The 22,236-nt window shown below is 35.0% G+C and overlaps 1 protein-coding gene across 3 annotated transcripts in view; it reads left to right on the top strand.

Moving 5' to 3' along the window:
• Positions 1-22,236, top strand: part of KCNH7 (potassium voltage-gated channel subfamily H member 7) — a 494,352-nt gene that overhangs the window by 458,826 nt on the left and 13,290 nt on the right. For 2 of the 3 annotated variants that reach the window (XM_063648257.1, XM_054477433.2), the window contains 4 exons: positions 609-860; positions 5,525-5,693; positions 12,338-12,530; positions 13,907-14,203. In XM_063648257.1, the coding sequence (XP_063504327.1) occupies positions 609-860; positions 5,525-5,693; positions 12,338-12,530; positions 13,907-14,173 (881 nt within the window). In that variant the 3' untranslated portion in view covers positions 14,174-14,203. Of the gene's footprint in view, positions 1-608; positions 861-5,524; positions 5,694-12,337; positions 12,531-13,906; positions 17,631-22,236 lie in introns of those variants that run through there. The other variant, XM_054477432.2, reaches the window with a different exon arrangement.

The following is a 22,236-nucleotide window of genomic DNA, read 5'->3' as shown; positions in this document are numbered from 1 at the left end:
TAATGTAATTAGGTAAAACCTACCTTAATTACTGTATTTAAGCTTTATATTCTTTGCATTATGCTACACAACCAAACTGCCTGGAATGGCAAGGCCATTACATGCATCAGACTAAGGTTGATATTCAGTCTGCCAGCCTTTTACTACAAGGAGGCTTCCAATTTTGACCTTTGCAATGCATGAGCAGCTAAAACAGATAATAGGGCATGTAGGTTAAAAATAAACAAATAACAAGTTGCATAGTGGTGATATTTTCAAATTGGGACATATTTTCCCTTGTTTTTTCATTTCTCTAAAGAAAGAGTGTACCAGATTCTCAGAATACAAATAACTTGAACATATAAAAAAGTTTGTAAGTTATCATACAGTTTTCCTCGAGACATAAACATTATTACCATTGTAAATATTCTTTTAATTTTGAAATGAATAATTTATTTCACTAAGATAATCTAATAACCCTTGAATTTAAAAAATTAAGTTCTCAAGTAGCTACATTTTCAATAGGAAAAAGCTAGTTTATATATATAGCTAGGTAGTGTAATATGCATACCGTCTCACATTTAATTGTCTGCTATAAAATAACTTTTCTTTGATATATTTTGGCAAAGAAAACAGTACAAATGATCCTGAAGACTCTGCAGATACCATAAGACATTATCAGAGTTCCAAGAGACACTTTGAAGAGAAAAAAAGCAGATCCTCATCTTTCATCTCCTCCATTGATGATGAACAAAAGCCGCTCTTCTCAGGAATAGTAGATTCTTCTCCAGGAATAGGGAAAGCATCTGGGCTCGATTTTGAAGAAACAGTGCCCACCTCAGGAAGAATGCACATAGATAAAAGAAGTCACTCTTGCAAAGGTAATCCAGAGTTAGACATCAGGTGGTCTCTCTTCAGTGCTAATCACAAAATGGTGACTTTTTACAAATTAAGAACTGTACTGACACATGTTAATCTAATCATTTTCAACTTCATGAAATGTTCTAGAAGGGTTCAGATTTCAGATCATCTATGAAGTGTTTGCACTATTCTAAAACAAGTGGTAATTATTCCCAAACACTTATAGAGTGAGAGGTTTTTGTGACCAACCAGACTTAATATAATGTCAGGTAGAAAACTGTGGGAAAGTCTGTTGCAGTAATTTCAATGGGGAGAGAGGACCCATGAATATTTTAAGATAGCTAATCAATTGGTTCTTTATATGTATCTTCTGTACCCATTTCTCACCCCCAACCCTATAATATTATAGTATGAAGGGCCAATGCAATCACACTATAATACATGCCAACCAAAATTTAATTTTACAGAGAATATGAGAAAGAGTGGAGAAATGCCCTGAAATAAAGTATGGCCTTTACTTTATTTTTATTTTTATTTCCAAAAGGAATACCCAAATGTACAGATTTTGTTGTAGAAAATGTGCACGAGTTGGGTAATAATGCTTGATTAGTAGATGCAGATTTCCGTGAAAAAATGAGAAATTCAGGAAAATTTAAAGAACTATTACATGGAAGAACAACTATTTTAGCATACCAGAGGCTAGATCTATAGGTCTAGCTAGTAAGTGGTACCAGTAACGACTGCTTGGGTTCCAAGTGCAGCTCTGCCACTTGCTCCCTTTATGTCTTTGGGTAAATGATTTGACCAAACCCACCAAGACTCAGTTTATGCATCTTTAAAAGAGGAATAATATTATCTAACCAATGAGGTTATGGTTATTAAGATAACATGTAAATTACTTTTTCTGAAATAAAATCCCCAACTGTTAGTATTTTCTCACAGGTTTTATTTTTCAAGTTTTAATAATTTAATATATCCATGGATGTATAAAAATATAAAGATTAGGAAGGCATAATAAAGCATCAAAAGAATATTAACAAAAAAGGAAAAATAGGATGTTCTAGGCCTGGTAGGATAGCAAAATTAGTACATTAGTACAGAGTAAGTAAATATTACTTATCATCATTATTCCCAAGTACCATATGCAGCTACAAAGGTTTTATTAAATCTAGGATACTTAGGCTTGATATTTTTCCAGAGCTGCTTTCCCTGTCTTGTAGCACCCACTTTTTTCATGACCCCACATTGAAGTAAGCTAAGAATATATGCAAGTGTTCTCTGGACAATCTAAAATCTTGATGAAGTGAGTGAAAATAGTACCTCATTTATCACAATGGAAGAATGGAATATTAAATGTGATTACCAAATGTCCCATTTTAGTTATTTATGAAAATGGATTCTGGGAAGTGCTAAAAATAGAAACAGGTTGTATCATGGAAGTCACAAGTTCTGAAGAGCTTGCTGAACCATCTCTACTATCTCCAAAGGTCAACATAATGTGAACCTAATAAAAATGCTTGTTGTTTTCCCCTTGAGTTTTAGAGTCTCAAGTGGCAAATTATTAAATATATAATTTGGGGATTTTCTGACTTTATAATGACTCTCACTGACAATGAATTCTCATGCCCTTCTTCATATACTTTTCTTTGCTACGTCTTCCAATTATTTTTAATTAGCTTTTCCATAAACACAAACAATTATATTCTAACAAATTTAGTATCTATATATTCTAATTTTTAAAAATTTACAGGGCAATCCCTATTCAAATAATAATTATCTTGAAAATGTATAGCTAAATATGAATGTCAATTGAATTGATATCATATAGCTTCAATCAGTGTAACACATGGTTAGCCTGGCTATTTAATATCTTTAACCAATGGGGAATTCGAAAACTTCGTTCACCGCAAATTTCATTCCTTAATGATTTTTTAAATGACATATTGCATTAATATGCAATGTGTGACTTGTTGCTGCTGCAGTTCAAACTACTAAATTCCCGCAAATTTTAGTTTCACCATCAATAGGAAATTTCACTTACTCATATTCCTAACATTTGTAATGCTGAATCCAACAGAGGAGCACATTTAGGCAAAACTAAAATGAAAAGAGAACAAATTAAATGGACTCTGTTCCTACTAAGATTGAGGTCAAAAGTTGACTCTAGGAAAATTGTCTACTCAGAGCAAAGTGAAAGTTTACTTTCTGTTCACACATTTCCAGAAATGTGTCTTGCAACTATAGCAACATTTTCCAAGGCAACCAAGTGCAGATTCTTTCCGAGCTATATTTAGAAAGTGTCTACAAGGATGTTCATTTGATTACGACCACTAACCAGGATTTCCCCTTTGAACTCCTCATTTTTTATACTGCTGTTTAAACAAGCTAATTACGTATCTTCAGATTTTAATTAAGAAGTAAACTATAATCAAGGAAGCCTCCAAGAGTATACATTTCATTCATTTCTGATAAGGTAATTATTTTTTCTTGAGCCCTGAAGAAAAAATATAATCCTCCATAATTTATTGCGTGTGATTCACCATTGTCATTTAAAAACCAATTTATTATATATAATTTGGAAAGAAGAGAGCTGTTAAACATAGGCAGAAATTCTGTAAGCTTTCTTGGCACAAAATGTGTGAGCATAACATGTAACTTCAGTCTTATCAGTTCTTGCCTTCTCGAAAGAAAGATTTCTACATTAACTGGCTAGCAGCAGACTAGACAGAGACAAGCATCAGCATCACCAGACCATTTACATAGGTATTCCGGAAGTTTGCTTAGCATTACTGGCCCAATCTTTAAAACCCAGTTTGCTAAGATATTATTGTTTTGCATTTTAAATAGGTTCAAATGTCTGTGAATAACAAATCATACTTCTCAGTGAAAATCTGCAGATAAGTGACTTAAAACTCCAGCAGTATCTTTTTAGGTTCACTTATATTTTGCCATGTTTCATAAAATATCAAAAGAAATTATAAACTGCCACCTTAAATGAGAACAAAAGCCGTCGTCAGGAAGAGTCTTTCTGGAATTCATAGCAAGCCCTCTGAGGTCTGTTAGCCATTTCTGCAGAAGAAGGAACTCTGATCCTATATTTTTCTAATGCTGACTTTGGATATGCTAATTCCTTTGTCAAGCCTCACCCTACTGAGGCAGAAATTATAGGCACCTCATTTGAGAAATTTCTTTATATTCAATGATAAAAGATAATGAGTGAGAGGAAAACCATGAAGAAAGAATACAGACGTGTCTGTCTTCTACTTGGAGAAAGAGGATGCATTTAAACTACCCTTGGAGAAACTGCAGGAAAGGAAGGAACTTTGAGGAGTCCGATGGTGTTGTTTCCTATTTCTAAAATCATAGCTAATCCTGCCCAATTCAGTTACTTTCTATCCAATTTTTTAAAATAGCCAAGAATTCCATAACTTTACATAATAACTCTTCTCATTGTTTAATCATAGATACTTGTCAAGTTTTTTTAAGTCTTTCTATCAAACCAAAATCACTTTCTGTAATTCAAATCTCTTTCTATGTGAAAATGAATACCAGCTTTAGATAGTCCTTCCTTCCTACTAGCCCTCCCAGTGAAGAAAAATGTTTCTCCTTCATCTCCAAAGTCAACTCCCAGCTCCAGTCGTATTTTTTCATAAGTTTCATTTTCCAACCTGTTAATTATTCTTAGAGGTTAAGAGAGCAGCAAAAACATCTAAAATATAGACAAAAATGAGGGGGAAAGGACATATTTTCCCCCAAATATTGACAGCTTAAAATATAGATTGTAGGAGAAAAAGGAAATTAAAAGAAGTTCAGAAAAATGAATCTCTATATGAAAAGTGATCACAACCCTGCTAGACTGAATTCTTCAAGTTCAGGGTCTATGGTCTCCTTTGTCTTTAGTTCCTCCGTATTTACCAAGGTGTCTGGTCCATAATAGACACTGAGAACATTTTAAATAGTAGACCTGAACTAATAGTTTATCTTAAAGTAGAGTAACATAGCAATATTTAAAATAAAGAGCCACAAGAAAAACATACTAGAAAGCAATATAATTATGGTAAAGGGCAGCACAGAAGGGGCTACAAGAAAGCATTAAAACATGAAACAGTAGCTGGGGACTAGGGGACTTGTAAGATTCTTTCCATTTTTCGTGGCTTATGGCTCCTTGGCTCTATTCGAATTGGGTTGGCCAAAGGGAATCGCCCTGAAGATCAGCACTTCTCCAAGGCTCTCTTCTTGGGCCCACTCTAAGTCATAACGTATGCAAGTTATCCTGTGGGAAAGAGCCCTAAAAATCTTAAACCCTAGATAATGCGGTCCAAACAACATATGCTGCTTCCTTCCAGATATAAAAGCACAGACTCATTGTTCTCTAATCAGTTTCGGTTCTGCTGTTCTTATCTTCTCCTAGCACAAACAGAAAGAAAACAAAATCCTAAACACTCAGGACCTGCTGCGTGTTTTTGTTCACATGGAAACGGATATGGGAGGTAGGGCCAGCAGGGTGAAAGTGGGACTCTGCTACCAACTGGCCGTGGGCCCTGGACACATCACTGAATACTTTTGGTTCTCTGTCTCTCAGGTTATACTCCAATCCTTTCCAGCTTGTCTTGTGGATATCTATGTGTTATTGATGCAAAGGGGCACCTAAGAGGGTTGACATCCATCTTGCTATTTTCCACAGATATCACCGACATGCGAAGCTGGGAACGAGAAAATGCACATCCCCAGCCTGAAGATTCCAGTCCATCTGCACTTCAGCGAGCTGCCTGGGGTATCTCTGAAACTGAAAGCGACCTCACCTACGGGGAAGTGGAACAAAGATTAGATCTGCTCCAGGAACAACTTAACAGGTATAAGCAGTGACAGGGCAAAAGGAGAACATAGCCCAACCCCTTACATGGGTCCAGTTTTACTCCTTACAAATGGAAAATTCTCCTTGCCATGATCTCATAATTTCCTTATACATTTACTTATTTAAAATAAGATTAGAATTTGACAGAATAATTTGTGTTGAAAGGAGCATTTATTTAGAACATTTCATACTTCTGGCAGCAAAAATCCTATTTTTTTTCTTTATTTGTCATCCAATTAGTATTTCACCAGCACTGGCTACCTTAGAAAACCCCCTTCTCTCCCCTCAAAATAATTCCTAATTAATTTGTTAACTGACACCCTTCCTCTTTTAATCCTCCTTTTACACTTCTTCGGATGTTCCCCATAGCATAGTTATGTGTTAGGGCATTTAAAAAATACTGACAAAGCAATTTAAACTTTTAGTTATTCAGTCAGCTTATCAAAAAATGTCATTGAATTGAAAGTCTCACAGAGTTTCTTGTTTCCTTCACCTTTGATCTAAACCACTTAACATGATGAATAAATCTTAATTTAGGGAGGAGGTAATCCCTTCCCCTAAGTCTGCGTGGTTTCTTTAAAATTAAAGTGGTCAAAAAGATTGAAAAGAATCTATGAGTGGGTATGACACAGCTGCTTTAGTTGTGTTTCACTTGGGAATTTTTCTTGGTCCAATAGTAGCCTTTTAGTTCACCACCAGGCAAGATATTCCAGTAGTCCCAGACAGAAGACTGCACAGACTAAATTAAAATGCTCTAATCACAAGATTTATTAAATCAATTTAAAACACAAGTGAGAGAAGAGGGAAACCATATGGGGCAATTAACACATTTCGAATACGTACAAGCATGGTAAAAGGATTGCACTACCCCAATTCTGACTTACACAATGTTCATGCATTTGCCATAATGTAACAAAGTTACCAAGACCAGAGTTGAGGTTTGCAGGCCTGCAGACAAAAATATCTCCTGTGCCAGTGGCACACACTTGCTCCATAACAAGGGTACAAGGTATAGTATACCTGACCTCAGCTGTGGCTTTCCAACTAGCCAGCTCAACAGCCATGTGTTTCATTAGCCTTTCGTAGGTACAGCACACATGGAGCCAGGATGCGATGATACTGGTATCACCAATGGGTGACCACATTTTGGGATGACAGTTGTTTACCTAAAGGTGACCTGAGAATAATTTGTTCTTTCCATCTCTATGTATAAGCAACACTCTTGTTTGTTACCTATTTCTATCGTTGATATGCCTGGCAGGTTACTAGCATGCTATTTAATGTATCTTATGCATTCTGCCATGTTTAACAAGCTGCTTGCTTACTCATCTGTACTTAACACATCTGTGAGTTTTGCCTATATCACATAAACTACTGATTTATTCACTATTTATGCTTAAATTTTTTTTGCCTTTTGTCCATGCCGTTTATTGTTGTTGAACACACAAGTGAATGACTGAATGACAGAAGCAGCAGTGATTTATTCAGCACAATGCTATCACTGTACTTGCAATTGGTGAGCATAGGAAAAAGTCTTAAGTCTGCTACTTAATGACTTACAGGATTACTGGGTCAAATCATTTAAATTTCCCTCCATTTCCTACTTTGACTCATACCTACCCATGATGCTACTGTAAGGACTAAAGTAATGTAAATGGGAACTACATATGCTATACAAAATGGAAGTTGTTGTACTTGCCGATAGGTAAAAATTGATTAACAAGGAACTTCACTTCTATTACTGGTGTTCATTTGAGTATATTCTCCTACTCGACGTATAATTCCTGACTTGGACCTTTCATCAGAACTAAAATTGAGATTTTTAGCATCACCTGGTTGCTCTGTCATGGGTGCCAATCATTGCTGCTAGGATAAGTCAATGATTCCTTAAAACATTTGTTCTAAGGGCACATTTATGATCCATTTGGCGTGCAATCACCCAATAGTAATAAAAATTGTTATTGCTATTTTATTACATTAGTATGTTATTATTACTGTATAAAACTTTTCCACAAAATGCAATTAAATCTCTTTTGATGTGTTCCCAATATCGGTATGTGTTTCCTGAAGATGTTTTGAATTGCTGCTGTGAAAGTAGTCAAAATCAAAACAGAGTTGTTAATGTTAGAAAAACCCTGACAAATACAGCTGGGGAGGGCCAGGAAGAGTGGGATGTATGCCTGATAACAAAAACTGTCACAAAGCCTCTATAAGATCCACAACCTTGCACAGAAGCCACTGTAACCTAACACAAAACATACTTCTGCAAGGACATCTGACCAGCAACTGCCTGTCCAATCTTGAACCAGCGTCACCCTTGTTATTGATCTTTGTAGCCAAGGATAATCATTTCAAAACAATTATGTAGTCCTCCTCATCTTTCCTTTAAAAATCTCCATCTTTACCTCTCAGAATGAGCGCATACTTTACTATGTCATGAATATTCCCATTGTGTTACATATTCCCATATAAATATCTTTTCCTTTTAGAGTGCCTCTATTTATTATTTAGGATGACACTACCACCAATACTACATCTCCTTTGACATTTGTTTCTAATTATCTCTGATATTTTCACAAACTTTTTTTTTTTTTTGCTTGTTTGGGATTTAAAATCCAAAATATTACATTTTTACTCCACTGCGGTTTTTTAACAACCTTTCACCTCCACTTTATTCTAGAAGTTACATGTACACAAAAAAGTTTGAAGCTCAACTCAGACTTCTACTTTGCAGAGTGAGAATCCCAGGACACTTTCTATAGTGGAGTCTACCCTGTTTAGCTTCGGCATTTGTTCAAATGTAGGACTGTGAATTCCTACACCATTTGTCTCATTCAAATACACATATTAAGTACAAAACACAATAAAAACAAATAAAATGGTCTGTCTTGAATGGTCCTTGCTACCACTTCTTTTCTGCTTTAATGACTGATTAACCTATAGATAGGGTTAAAGGTTTACATAAGAAATGTTATTCTATATTTATATATTATGCCTGCAAATACACCTATTTAGGTAAATCATTAAGACTTGATTCTAGACCAGTGCTTCTCACATTTCAATGTGTATTTGAATCACTTGAAGGTCTTACTAAAATGCAGATTCCAAGTTAATAGGTCTAGTTGGCAGAGATTCCACATTCTAAAAAGCTCCCAGCAATGTCCAGTGTTGCTGATATAAAGACCACACCTTGGCCAGGCGCGGTGGCTCACACCTGCAATCCCAGCACTTTGAAAGGCCGAGGCAGGTGGATCACAAGGTCAAGAGTTCGAGACCAGCCTGGCCAAGATGGTGAAACCCCATCTCTACTAAAAATACAAAAATTAGCCGGGAGTGGTGGCGGGTGCCTGTAATCCCAGCTACTCAGGAGGCTGAGGCAGAGAATTGCTTGAACCCGGGAGGAAGAGGTTGCAGCGAGCTGAGATCATGCTACTGCACTCCAGCCTGGGTGACAGAGCAAGACTCCATCTAAAAAAAAAAAAAAAAAAAAAACAAACCACACTTTGAGTAGGGAAGCCCTAGAACATGTAAAAATTGTTGGTAATGGCTCCTTCCATTGCACACAGAGCAATTTATCTGCATGCCTCTAGTATGGCATTGAGCACTTGCTTTGCCTAGTGTTGTGGTTATTTATGCGCCTCCTTCATTTGTCTTTCCTAAGTGGTTAGTTCCTGTTAGCATTGTGAAATCAGATTTCATATTTATTCATTATCATATTGTTCCCTCACCTTCCTACCTAACATTGTGCCTGCTACATTTTGGGTCTCTGAGTGAATGAATGAAAATATTAACTTCACACAGCTTTATAATTATGCTGACAGAAGAAAAAGTTCTAAAACTATGTTATTTTCTGTTTCAAATACCAAGATGGATTTATTTTAAATTCTCTATAATTCCTCCTGAGTAAAGTAGGCTATTTAGTCTCAGTATAAGAGTCCTCTTTTTTTCTTTTTTTTTTTTAGATAGGGTCTGGCTCTGTCCTCTGTCACCCAGGCTGGAGTGCAGTGGTGCGATCTCCCAGGCTCAAGCCTTCCTCCCACTTCAGCCTCCTGAGTAGCCAGGACCACAGGTGCACACCACCACACCTGGCTAATTATTGAGGATTTTGCCATGCTTCCCAGGCTGGTCTCAAACTCCTGAGGTCAAGTGATCCACCCACCTTGGCATCTCAAAGTGCTGGAATTACAGGCATGAAACATCGTGACTGGCCCAAGAGTCCATTCTCATTAAGCTAACAGACCCTTGTCATAAAACACTGAAATACAACCCTATGCATATAAAAAAACCTATCAGCAAACTGCTGCCCTTTGTTGAACTACCCAAGATATCTAACAACTAGTTAATAAAACAAAATTAAGTATTCAGAATTACTGCAGAAAGGGAGACTGCCATCTGGCCAGAGTCTCAGTGATGTCTCAGAAATATTATACTGAGAAGAAGAACATTTGGAGTCTGGGTATTTCAAAGTGGGGAGCTCATTGGAATTGGGCAAAGTTTATGATATACTTTAGGATTGATGGACACAGTAAGTTGAGGATCTTGAAGCAAGTCTTGATAAATAAAGTTTGTCTGATTAAAAAATTATTTGTTGAGATGAACAGACTACTGTCTCTAATAAGGTGATTTATAGAAATTTCCTGAAGTAGCAAAGTTATTTATTAGTGTAGCCTGATTTTTCTCAAAGTTTTCCTGGAACAAACAACAATGTCATGTTGACAGAGTGGGCTATGCTCTTATCTAAGTTATACTGACACAGTCTCTGTCCTTACCCTGCACCAGCCACTTCACCTGCACATGAGCTGTCATGTGCCTGAGTCCTACTCATGGCAGTGGGCTGCAATTACTGGATGTATGGATGCTGAAGTTTCACCTTCCAATAGATTTTTTTCCTCATAGACACTATTCAAATAGGTAGAATCCGTGATAAAGAGATTTTATTTCTCAGAGACAGCTGCTGTTTGGCAAAGGATTTATATGACAAAAACATCACCATAATTTTTGACTCACTTTTGGATCTTGAATCTCCCTTGTTGATGCAGTTCTTCTTCCAGTCTTTCCCCCCAAATCCTTTTACATTCAATGTAATAAACATTGTGTAAGCCACTCACAACTGAATGCTGTTAGTAATGGAATACATTTGTACAGAAATATTTATGATAAATCTGAATGTATAATTTTCTTTGGAGGCTCAGAGGAGAAAGTAATTCTGAATGGGGTAAATAAGGAAAGATTTTGGGATACAGATAATATATAAGCTGGGACTTGAAGAGTGAAATGAAAGAAAAATATGTATAACACATAACAGTGAAATAATGGTTCTGCTTAGTTTAGTTGGAAGCATAAAAATTAGATCCGACCTTCAGGTATCAAAAGTAGATAAATAAACCAGTTGATAACTCAATTTTTCCCTTTTCAGAGTGGTTTTGACATTTGCAAAAATGACATTTGCAAAGTCATGTATAATTCATAGCTATTGGTTTAGAAGACACAAAGCTATATGGCTATATTTACTAACTATAGAAAAACTGCAAGAATAATGTGTTATTGTGATTCTTAGAAGGAAGATTTGGAGTGTTATCAAAAACTAAAAAAAAAAAAAGATATTTTCTCATTTTTTCCAGGTTTCTCTATCAAATCAAAAGCTAATTTCTACTTTGAATTCTACAAATATAGCATGAATTTAATTGGGCAAAATTAATCCTATGATTTTCCTTTTTTTGTTGTTTTATTTCCATTTTTTATTCAGAGGCAAAACAGTCAGCACAAATAAGTGAAGAGTTAGAAGAATTTTCTAAAGAGGCATATGGTCCAAATTTTCTGTTCTTATGTCCACAAAATTTCCTCTGTATTTAATGCTGTTGTTAACACATGCAAAGGAGGGGAATCTGACCAATTATATTTTGCTATTTTCCCTTAAATTTTAATTTAAAATGAGAATGAAATTAACAGGCCAGTTGGCTACTTGTGAGCTTTAGGGAAAAAATAGACTGGTATTTTGCAGGCCAGATGGGTCATTAGAAGCAAGTGAAGTCAAGTTTGGTCTGCTTCTTACATACCAAAGGCCATGACATATTTAGAGGGAAAAAGAATTTAACATTTAACAGCATTAAACATTAAAGAAAGAATACAATAAATAATATACAATACTTAATATGAATAGGAAAGAGGTAAGGTTAAAAAGCGTTACTATAAATGTAAAAACACATCAGAAATTATCCTGGGATGCTACAGTTATGAAAGAAATGTGCTACCAATCTATTTTTTAAGAGCAAATAAAATGTTCACAAGAAACTGAGTAAAACCCAATTAAAAAGCAAAGACAATTACTGATTAAAAATAAATTATCAGTGTGTTTTACATTTTGAAATCAATGAAGGTTAGTAAACATGTAGTCTATTTTGTTCATTTGATTTTCTGTTAACTGTTAATACGAACAGGAAAGCAATTGTCTTTATCAGAATCATTAGTGAGACATACACAGTGAGTATCCGTCAGGAAAGAATCTCTGTGCTCCCTCTCCTGTCCTTCTTGTTTAAAGCAAGGCCATAATTCTGTTTCTTGGTAGTGCTGAAATTTTTTTAAATGCTCTTGAAATTCTGGACTATTTTAGACTGTCTTTTCCTACTTCTGTCTGTTCTGCAGGCTTGAATCCCAAATGACCACTGACATCCAGACCATCTTACAGTTGCTGCAGAAACAAACCACTGTGGTCCCCCCAGCCTACAGTATGGTAACAGCAGGAGCAGAATATCAGAGACCCATCATCCAGCTGATGAGAACCAGTCAACCGGAAGCATCCATCAAAACTGACCGAAGTTTCAGCCCTTCCTCACAAGTGAGTGTGGATACCATCCAACCAAGAGTCTCTCTCAAAGTGTGTTTCCAGGGGTCACCTAATCAGAATCACTTGGGGTGCTGTGGAAAAGATAGATTTCTGTCCCTATCTCTGTTTCTACTCAATTAGAATTTCTGGAAATGGGCCCTGTAATCTGCATTTTAAACAAGCCCATGCTGATTTTTATGTTCATTTAAAGTTTGAGAACAATGAAGCTAGAATAATAATTTTAAACATTAGCATTTTTTTTTTTAAAGGAAAACCTTTCTTCCAGAATCAACCTGCTTAAATTTATATGTGGTAGAGCTTTGAAATCTAAGGAAGAGTCTTCCTGGCTCTTAAAAGGGCTTTAAGGAAAAACCTGGGTCCAAAAAGAGCTTCAAAGAAAAATCTGTAATTTTCTACAGTGCCAAAGGCTGGGAGAAGTCTCAGGAAGGAAGGGGAGGAGAAATAGTAGGCTGGCCAGATTAGACCTGAGGTTCAAATGCAATCAGACTAGTAATCTCGTCTGTACCCCACCCATCACCAGAGATCTCTAAATTTTTTTCACTTGGATGATAAACATGGTAAGAGAAGCAATTTAAAGAGTCCTTAATCCTGCTTCTGAAGCCCTCAAAGGGGTCCTTTTGAATTATGTTAATATAAGTAGTCTAGCTTTCCTTGTAATTCTATTTTGGGAATTAGTCTTAATTAGTTAAACATTATGGTGAAATTGGACCTAAGAACAATGATTTAAATAAAGATTTGTAGAACAATCTCATAAAACTTTTTTAGATGTTCAGGAATTTAATTTAAGGCGTTCTGGAAAATGAAAGTACACTGATAAGGGAAGGTAATGTGCCAGAAGGAAAATAATGCAATACTTCTAAAAATCTGAAAGTAGAGATTAATTTAACTAGTTTTGAATGACTGGGAAACATGTAAAACCATCTATTTTGTTCTTTGTTTTCGTGGATTTAGGTAATATTTTCTGACTAGGGATGACTGATTTTACTTCTCATCTTCCCATCTTTTCTTTCCTCCTTATACCCTCTTATTCATCAAGTGATCCCATTCCTCATCCCAATTTGTCTTAAATTTTGAATGTAATTCATCTGGAAAACTCAGTGTAAAATAATATATATTTTTTTAAATCTGATTTTTAAAATCTGGTTCCAGGGTTAAATAATAGTTCTTGAAATGGTTGTTTAGGATTATCTATACTGATAACCAATCTCCGACTTCTTGACTCATTTTAGGAGGGAACTGTTGGCTAATATCACTAATCAAATATAGATTAATGAGGAAGGAAAATGCTTAAGTTTTTATTAGTGTAATTTTCAATGACTGTCTATCAATGTGAATTATAAAAACTTGTTTTGTTCTTTTTCCATCAGTGTCCTGAATTTCTAGACCTGGAAAAATCTAAACTTAAATCCAAAGAATCCCTTTCAAGTGGGGTGCATCTGAACACAGCTTCAGAAGACAACTTGACTTCACTTTTAAAACAAGACAGTGATCTCTCTTTAGAGCTTCACCTGCGGCAAAGAAAAACTTACCTTCATCCAATTAGGCATCCTTCTTTGCCAGATTCATCGCTAAGCACTGCAGGAATCGTGGGTCTTCATAGGCATGTTTCTGATCCTGGTCTTCCAGGGAAATAATCATTTTGTACTATTTACTCCACATACAATGTAAGTGCTTTTAATGGCTGTTTTCCTTTTTCTATTTAAATCCTCTCTACTTGACTCAGGGGCTCACAAGTTACCATTATATGCAAAAGTACTGTATATTTTCCTAAATTGAAGCTTGTAAGGTAAAACTGAGCAGTTAGGATGTAAATATACATAAGAACTTTTGGTTCCAAATGTTAAAACTGCCAGCATCTCACGGCACCTTATTTTTTATTTTTATTTTTTAAATCACATGCATGTTAGGAAACTCCAATTTCTCTTGCATGGAGACTCCTATTTACTGCTTTTACTAAACCAGTACTTTGTTATGAAAATGCCTTCCACGCAAATAAGAAACCAAGGGATAAAACTGTTCATGGATGCAACTCAGATTCAGATGATCCTCAACTCATGGGAATTCCAGAGGGATAAAGGGAACTTAGTCACTTTTGCAAACAGATTCAGGTCCCTCTGTATCAAGATGTTTAAAGTTAATTACATTCATTCCTCCACACTGGAAGAAAAAATACAAAGTTTGAGTTATAAACCTCTGACAGTATAGGAAGCCATATCCAAAAACTAAACATAGGCCAACGTTAATGAGAACAAAAGTCTTTCTATTTAAAATTATGTCACTAATTGCATTTACAGACCATCTAAAGTATTTTCCACTGGCACATTTCCTAGAAGGCTTAAAAACAAATTTCTCTCATTTTGCTTTTTTTTCTGGAGGCGGGGGATGATGTGGTCTCCTTAAGAACTGCTAAACTGTGATCAACACAAACCGATATCCACAGCTTTCTTGTGATTCACATTTTAAAGCAATCCTGAATTTGATCAAAATAGTGGACATACGTACAGCCTGGGCAACATGGCAAAACCCCATCTCTACGAAAAATGTTTAAAAATTAGCAGGGTGTGGTAATTCACGCCTGTAAACCCAGCTACTTGAGAGGCTGAGGTGGGAGGATGGGTTGAGCTTGGGAGGTCAAGAGTGCAGCAGGCCTTGATCACACCACTGCACTCCTGCCTGACAATACAGTAAGACCCTATCTCAAAAAATAAATAAAAAATAGTCGACACAGTTTTCAAAGAATGTGCAATTTCAGCGGATTTGCACGGCAAAACTAGTTTCCATTAAGTATATGTTATTCCATGTCTAATTCCAGCTGTGGGAAAGCAATGGGCCTAGAAAGAAAATGCACATACCAGCAGTAAAATTTCAGTTGTGTTTAGTTATTCCAACACTTTTGCCAATTGAAAATTAAATAAAAATCTATTATGCATGGATTGGAATGAATATATATTGACCTCAGAATATCAGAACATACAATGAAATGTGGCTTTCAATTAAAATATCTTCAACTGTTAGATTTTTTGTGGGGGGCATATGTAGCTCATAAAATTGAGGTAAAGAAAAATGTAACAATTTAAGATTCTGATCAGTCAAGTTCTAGTTAAGAAATGTTATTTTTCAATTCAAGTACAATTTTTAAATTATGAACTCTGATCCATTATATCTTTTCTTGCTGAACAAAAATATTGAAATTTATTGAAAGTTTGTTAGTCCATTAAGAACATTTTATCAGTGCCCATTACTAAATGGGTTAATTTCTATCCCTTCAGGATATTCAAACTTTGACACTTATCTGTTAATCAGCTTCAAATGCAAGCTATTTAAAGTTACTAAAACTATTGCACTGTTTAAAATGTGATTAAAGTCACCTTAGATTGCCCCCTATGTATTTTTAAATGGTCACATAAATTGGTAATCCATGTGGAAGGCAATCTGTAAGCAAAAGCATGTTCTTATTCCTGCTTAAGTTTTGAAAAACCAAAACACAAATGTTCAAGTGCATTATTCAAAATGACCACTCAATTCCAACATATACTATGATACAAAAGTGTAATAATTATAACCAGCTCCCCAAACTATTTGGTGTTATGCAGATACAAACTTAGGGGGCTAACTGATACTTTCACTTCCTCACTCAACAAACATTCAATGGTGCCTAGCAGGGAAGAGAAAGTCCCATAAATGGCTAATTCTGATTCAGAGGACTATTTTGGGATTTTATTTCCATATTGGGACACATTTTTGCAGCTGCAACAAATTTCATAAGGATTGCCGGCCTAAGTTCAGGAACATTCAGAATGAATTCACCAGAGAATGTTCATTTGTAGGGAGAGAGGATTTGGCAGGTGAGGAATGGAGATCTGATTGATTAGTGAATGCCTCAGCTGCAACATTTGGTATGACATGCATAAAATCCAGCTTCCCACATAAAACTTGTTTATATTTCTTTATGAAACCTGAGCATGAAGAAATAGGAAGATGGGGAATGGTGTGCAAGCATCCAGTTTATTTAAATTCTAGCACAACACAAACCTTTTTCTTAATTCCTTGACATCATTGCTTATATTAAAATCTTAACCCTCAGAGAGTTGGACAGGATTAGGAAGGTCCCTTCCTACAGGATATTAGCTTAAAAAGAGACTGAGCAATATAAAGACATGATTAGTTGGGCATAAATGTCACAAGACTCAATGGCTAAAGTGACTTACAGATGACCAAAGCAATTATCTTGATGTACAAAATTCATCCCTTTCCCCAGCCAAAGATCTAATGCCTAAATGTACCATCATCCCCTCTGTTGGCTATTGCAAAAACAGTCTGACCTCTCCATCTAGGGATCATGCCGAGGGCCAGGTTGAACTGCTGCAGCCAATCATAATTGCAGTGTAGCAAATGCTTTCCTTCTAGGTAATTAGAAGCACTAATATAACACCTTTTGCTCTCCTCCTAAAAAGAATGTTACCTGGTCCCCTGGCCTAAATAAAATGTCATTTAAAATCTAAAGTTTGTTTGGATCAGATGACCTCCTGCTGTTATTAATTGCTGGGCAAAGAGCTGAAACTTAGACTTATCATTCTCCCCCATAGGGGAGTCACATTATTTAATTAGTTGAGAAAACCAGGAATAAGAAATGATGAAGCAAAATTCTCATGGGGTTTTTAAATTAATAATCACTCAGTCAACAAACATAGGAAGGCAGGGGGCAGATTTGGGACAGAATAGTTTCTTAAGTCCATTATAATGTATTGGTCATCAGAGCACAACTATCCTACTCTTCTAGTCAGGAAGTACGGGAAGTAGGTCAGGGCGTTTGGGGTCAGGTTTAATAAGTTTGTGTAAGAATTGCTTACAAGTTCCTTTTGGAGGCTGAACTTTAGCAATGGTTCCAAAATGACTAGAAAAAAAAATGTTCTTATCCAAATGTCATTTTAAAACCCCATCATATATTGTCTAAGGATAAAATGTATCACCTTATTGGCATATCTAAAATTATTATTATTAAATAACAGTATCATTCCTCTAAATGACTTTCATGATTTAAAAAAATTTCTGCAGATGTTATTAGAAATGAATTGCAACATTGACATAACTTAAGAGTGTTTAAATTGCTTATCTATGGCTAAAACCAAAAATAGATAAATATATGTAAATTACTTATCTATGAAAATCAAAATTTTTATAAATTATCAAAAAATCAAGTTATATTTTTACAGTAAAACAAATATGTTTCTACCATGTGAGTTCGAAGAGGCACTTGAAGACAGGATGATACAGGACAGTGGTCCTCAAAGAGTGGTCCTCCAACCAACACTACTGGCATCACCTGGAGACTTGGCAGAAATGCATATTCTTGGCCTCACCCCAGATCTACTAAATCAGAAAATTTAGGGGTGGGACCCAGCAATCATCTTTTAACAAGCCCTCCCTCACATGATCCTTACATACACTAAAAATTTGAGAATTACCAATGTAGAAGAGCAAGCATAGATTCTGCATCAGACCAACTTGGGTTCCAATACCAGTTTTTTCATCAATAGCTGTGTGACCTTGAGCAAGTTAACCTCCCCCAGTCTTTTTCTTGAATCTCTAAAAATAAGACAATGGTATCTGTCTCACAGAAGCTTGAGAAAGAAATGAGATAAAATATAGTAAAGTGCCTGGCATATACTAGGTGCTCAAAAAATGCTGAGTTCCTTGTTTCTCATCCAGAAACATGGCATTAAAACAATCAGGAGAACAATTTCCCAAGATTTAGATTTTGCACAATGTGCAACGTCTCCAACAACATAGCTGTTGCCAAGATGAAAGTTTTTGATTCAGAAAAACCTACGTGTAACTATTGTATTATCTCTCTTAATTGTATTTTGCACTATTAGGTTTATAGCTTTAAAGTAATACTATTTACAATAATAGTGAGAGTATCAATCTCCTTGTTATAAACATATCTACTCTGAATCGATGTTACATGCCAAGTATGTAAAGTAATCTCTCGATCAGTACTACTAGAATGTATTCTATGAAGGCTGGCTCACTGTGGAAGTCCTTCTTTAGATCTATGATATAGTCCTTAGATGGATATCTGAAAATACATTTACAAAATACAATTTTGAAAGTATGAAAGTATATAATTTTCCATTTTTACGGAAAATATAATTTTACAGTTGCAATGGTTTTCAGACCCCTAGGCCACTCTCTCATTGCATAGATGTGTTACAGTCTTAAACTGGCTAAGCTCTTGTGCAGAACAGTGGAAACGGCAGGGGACTCAATGTGGTAAACCTGAATTCAAATTCTACCTTCTCCATTGATTCTTGGGATAAACCCAGAGTAAGCCCCAGTATCCAAAATTATAAAAATGGTGTTAGCATCTAACATATCTTGAAGGGGTGTGTTGAGGATCCTCTGAAAATGTAAGTAGAAATGCTTTGTAAACCATAAAGGACGTTATTCCTTACAGTAAATCTGTGTGTGACTTGTGCATCATCATAAAGATAGTGGAATATGGTGGTAGTGCAGTAGCACTACTTAAGGTCTTCTAAAAAACACTTTCTGTTGCTCTTTCCTTTACCCAACATGCACATTCATACTGTATAACAAAAACTTACGAAGTCATTTTCACATGCCTCCCAAAGATCTAGTTGCTCAGAGCAGGCGAACTCGCCAGTATAGATAGCATCCTTATATTTGTTAAATATTGCTTTTGTCCACCATTCATAAACTTATACATTTGCATTGCAATTGTTTTCTAGCTTTGCAATAGCTCATCCCTCTCTCCCTCATTCCTCAAATGTTCCCAAAGATTTTTTCTTGTGGTTCTACTTATGATGTAATGTTAAACCACTTTACAAACTAAAAGAATCATGTTTTAAATGTAAAGAAGTATTAGGTGTTGTGATTGATTGATCAGTGCCCAAGAGTAGAATAATTCATCACATGCATTTGTGGTACAAACACACTTCAGTGAAATGTCAAATACAGAAAATTAACAAAAAGACATGAATTATTAATAAGCAAAAGCATGAAAGGAAATTACCGTGAGGCTTATGTATATAAACTATTAAGTGGAGATTGAAAGATGACTAACAAGTTATTTAAAACATGTTATTACTATGAATATATCAAAACATCTATAGCAATGCAATGTTAAGAACACGGAACCATACGATCAATTGACAAATTTCATTGCTGTACCATTCATGATCAAACTTTTAAATGAGAATAGCAAGATTAAAGAAATACTCCCAATAAAATGGTACTTATTATGAGAAGTGGCAATATTCAGTTATTCTTGAAAAGCTAATGTCAAAAATTAGATGAATCCCCTAAATTATAGTCACTACATCTGTGACTTCCATTAATTTATATTTTGAAAGATGTAAAATAATTTGGTAGACCTGTGGTTTTAAAGCACTATGTTTAACCTCTATCCTATTTCCTATTGTGTATTTTAATGTTTTTATATTGAAAGCAATCACAACTGTTAGCATTTAAACTGTATTATTTATACTGACATATATTGTTTGGATATATAAGAAATTCCACATTTTCATCATTCTTATTTAGGGGTAAAATTAAAGGATCAGTAATCTTATAATTAACTCCTCCACGTAGTCTCCTCAAATGCCCCTATATTTATAATAGCACTGAAATGATATGGCACCTTTCTTCCAAATGTTATATAAGATTAGAAATATTGAGGAATCTCTAGTTTTTATCTCCTAGCCACCTAGTGATTTCAATTAAAGGCACATTAATGCTTTTTAGCTGAAATTTGCGTTTTATAATTTTGATGGGAAAATATATTACACCAGAATGTTTACCAGTTAAAGAATAATACATTTCAAAAAAGAATGTGTGTAATCACTTGAAAATGTCAGTCATCTGATACAAAGCAGCTCACTTACATCTGGCTAAGTAGTAAGTACCTTGGAATGCTTTAAACAAAATGAAACAATCTACCAAAACACATACTATTTCCTAGTTTTTATGCACATAATGTAGCATGAAATCATAATGCTTTTGAAATATTCTGTGCAGAAATATTTATTTTTTAGTAAATATTTTCTTCAAAGATTGGTACGTGGTATTGACAGTGTAATCGACTTGCACAACTAGTTTTGCAATAAGCTTCTACAGATAACTGTAAATAAGAAAAATGTACATTTCATGTAAAAAATGGTTGCAAATTTTTGGTAGCTAAAAGAAGTGTACAAGTTGTATTGAAAATATAGTATATATACATAATTTAAGAATGAAGCATATAATTTCTGATCTATTTATACATGAAAAATTCAAGAATTTGTAAAAGAAATTATTTTGGGGAAAAAGAAAGTAAATCTCATTAGTTAAGTAGGATACTTTTACTAGAGAAGCCAACTTTTTCCAACATTTTACTAGGAACAGTACTAGATATAGGCATGGTGGTGCTGATGTTATTTCATGAAATCACATGTAACAGTGCTACAGTTTTATTGAGTTCCATCAGGACACTAGTAAGATAGAGTGGCAAAAAGCATTAAATCTAAAATTAAAGAAACATAATATTTCACCTATTATTGCCTGTTAAGACCACAACAGTGATTGACTAAAACATTTATTGTTTACTTAAAATTTCTGGTGGATAAACAGGCTTTAACTCACGTGCAAATAACTTTTTATAACGTATGTTTGCTTCATTTTTTTAACCAAGAATGAAAATATCCAGATATTTTATTTTGCCCGAGTTTCATACTTTCTTAATTCCTCCCCCTGTTGCTTCTCTATTATTTAAGGGGAAAAAATATCAAACTACCTTCAAGAAAACTTTTGTAAATAAAATGTGTTGGCCATAATGTGGCATGTAAGCTAAGGACTATTGAGTCTGTTTAGTGGCTTAGATTTCCCAACCTTCATCTTAAAGGTTTAGAACACCAAGAGAACATTTCCCTTTCACAAATGAAAAACCAAACACAAATAGCAGAAAAAATTGTATTGGTATCTACAACCAAGGCTGATCAGAAAATAAGAATCTAAATATGAAGAAGCTAAATATTTTAAACTTACCATAAATTATCTCTTGCCATAATATAAATCTGAGGGTACCACAAATAGATAGCTATGGGAAATTAAATATGCATCCAAAAGTTCAGAAAAATCTTAAAAGCATTTGAAAATGGCTTATTATTTTCAAAAAAGTGAATATTTAATAAGTACGTTTCTGCGATATTCATACTAGCACTCTTCAGGTTATCCTTTGAAAATTCAATAATTACTGCAAACTGAAATTTGATTTAATAATACAGTCAACTAGAATGCAAATATCTGTATGCACGTATCTGTACATACTTACATTTTTATGGTTAAGGGAAAACAGTGGGGTACCTCTCACGATATGTCAGAATTAGGACCTAATCACTCCTAAGTGTTCCTGCATATTGCTATTAAATGATGATCTAGGCCAATTCTCACTCCTGGTAAGCTTTGCAAATTGCCACCATCTCTGATGTTACAGAAGGGGCACATCTGAAACATAATTAGCACACAGGGAAAACAGCTTCCTCATTCTCTTACTGTATGGCACATCATAGTGACGTAGAAGTGTTGCCAATGTCTACTCACTATTCAGATACATAGAAGCACACCTGAGTCCTGAATACTCGCAAAATAATACACAAAGCTGCATATTACCAAGCTACTTGGATAAAAGGAATGCTAAGTG

The sequence above is a fragment of the Pongo pygmaeus genome, chromosome 11 (genome assembly GCF_028885625.2).
Source record: "Pongo pygmaeus isolate AG05252 chromosome 11, NHGRI_mPonPyg2-v2.0_pri, whole genome shotgun sequence".
Taxonomy (NCBI): domain Eukaryota; kingdom Metazoa; phylum Chordata; class Mammalia; order Primates; family Hominidae; genus Pongo; species Pongo pygmaeus.
This window is presented reverse-complemented; position numbering and strand designations above follow the sequence as displayed.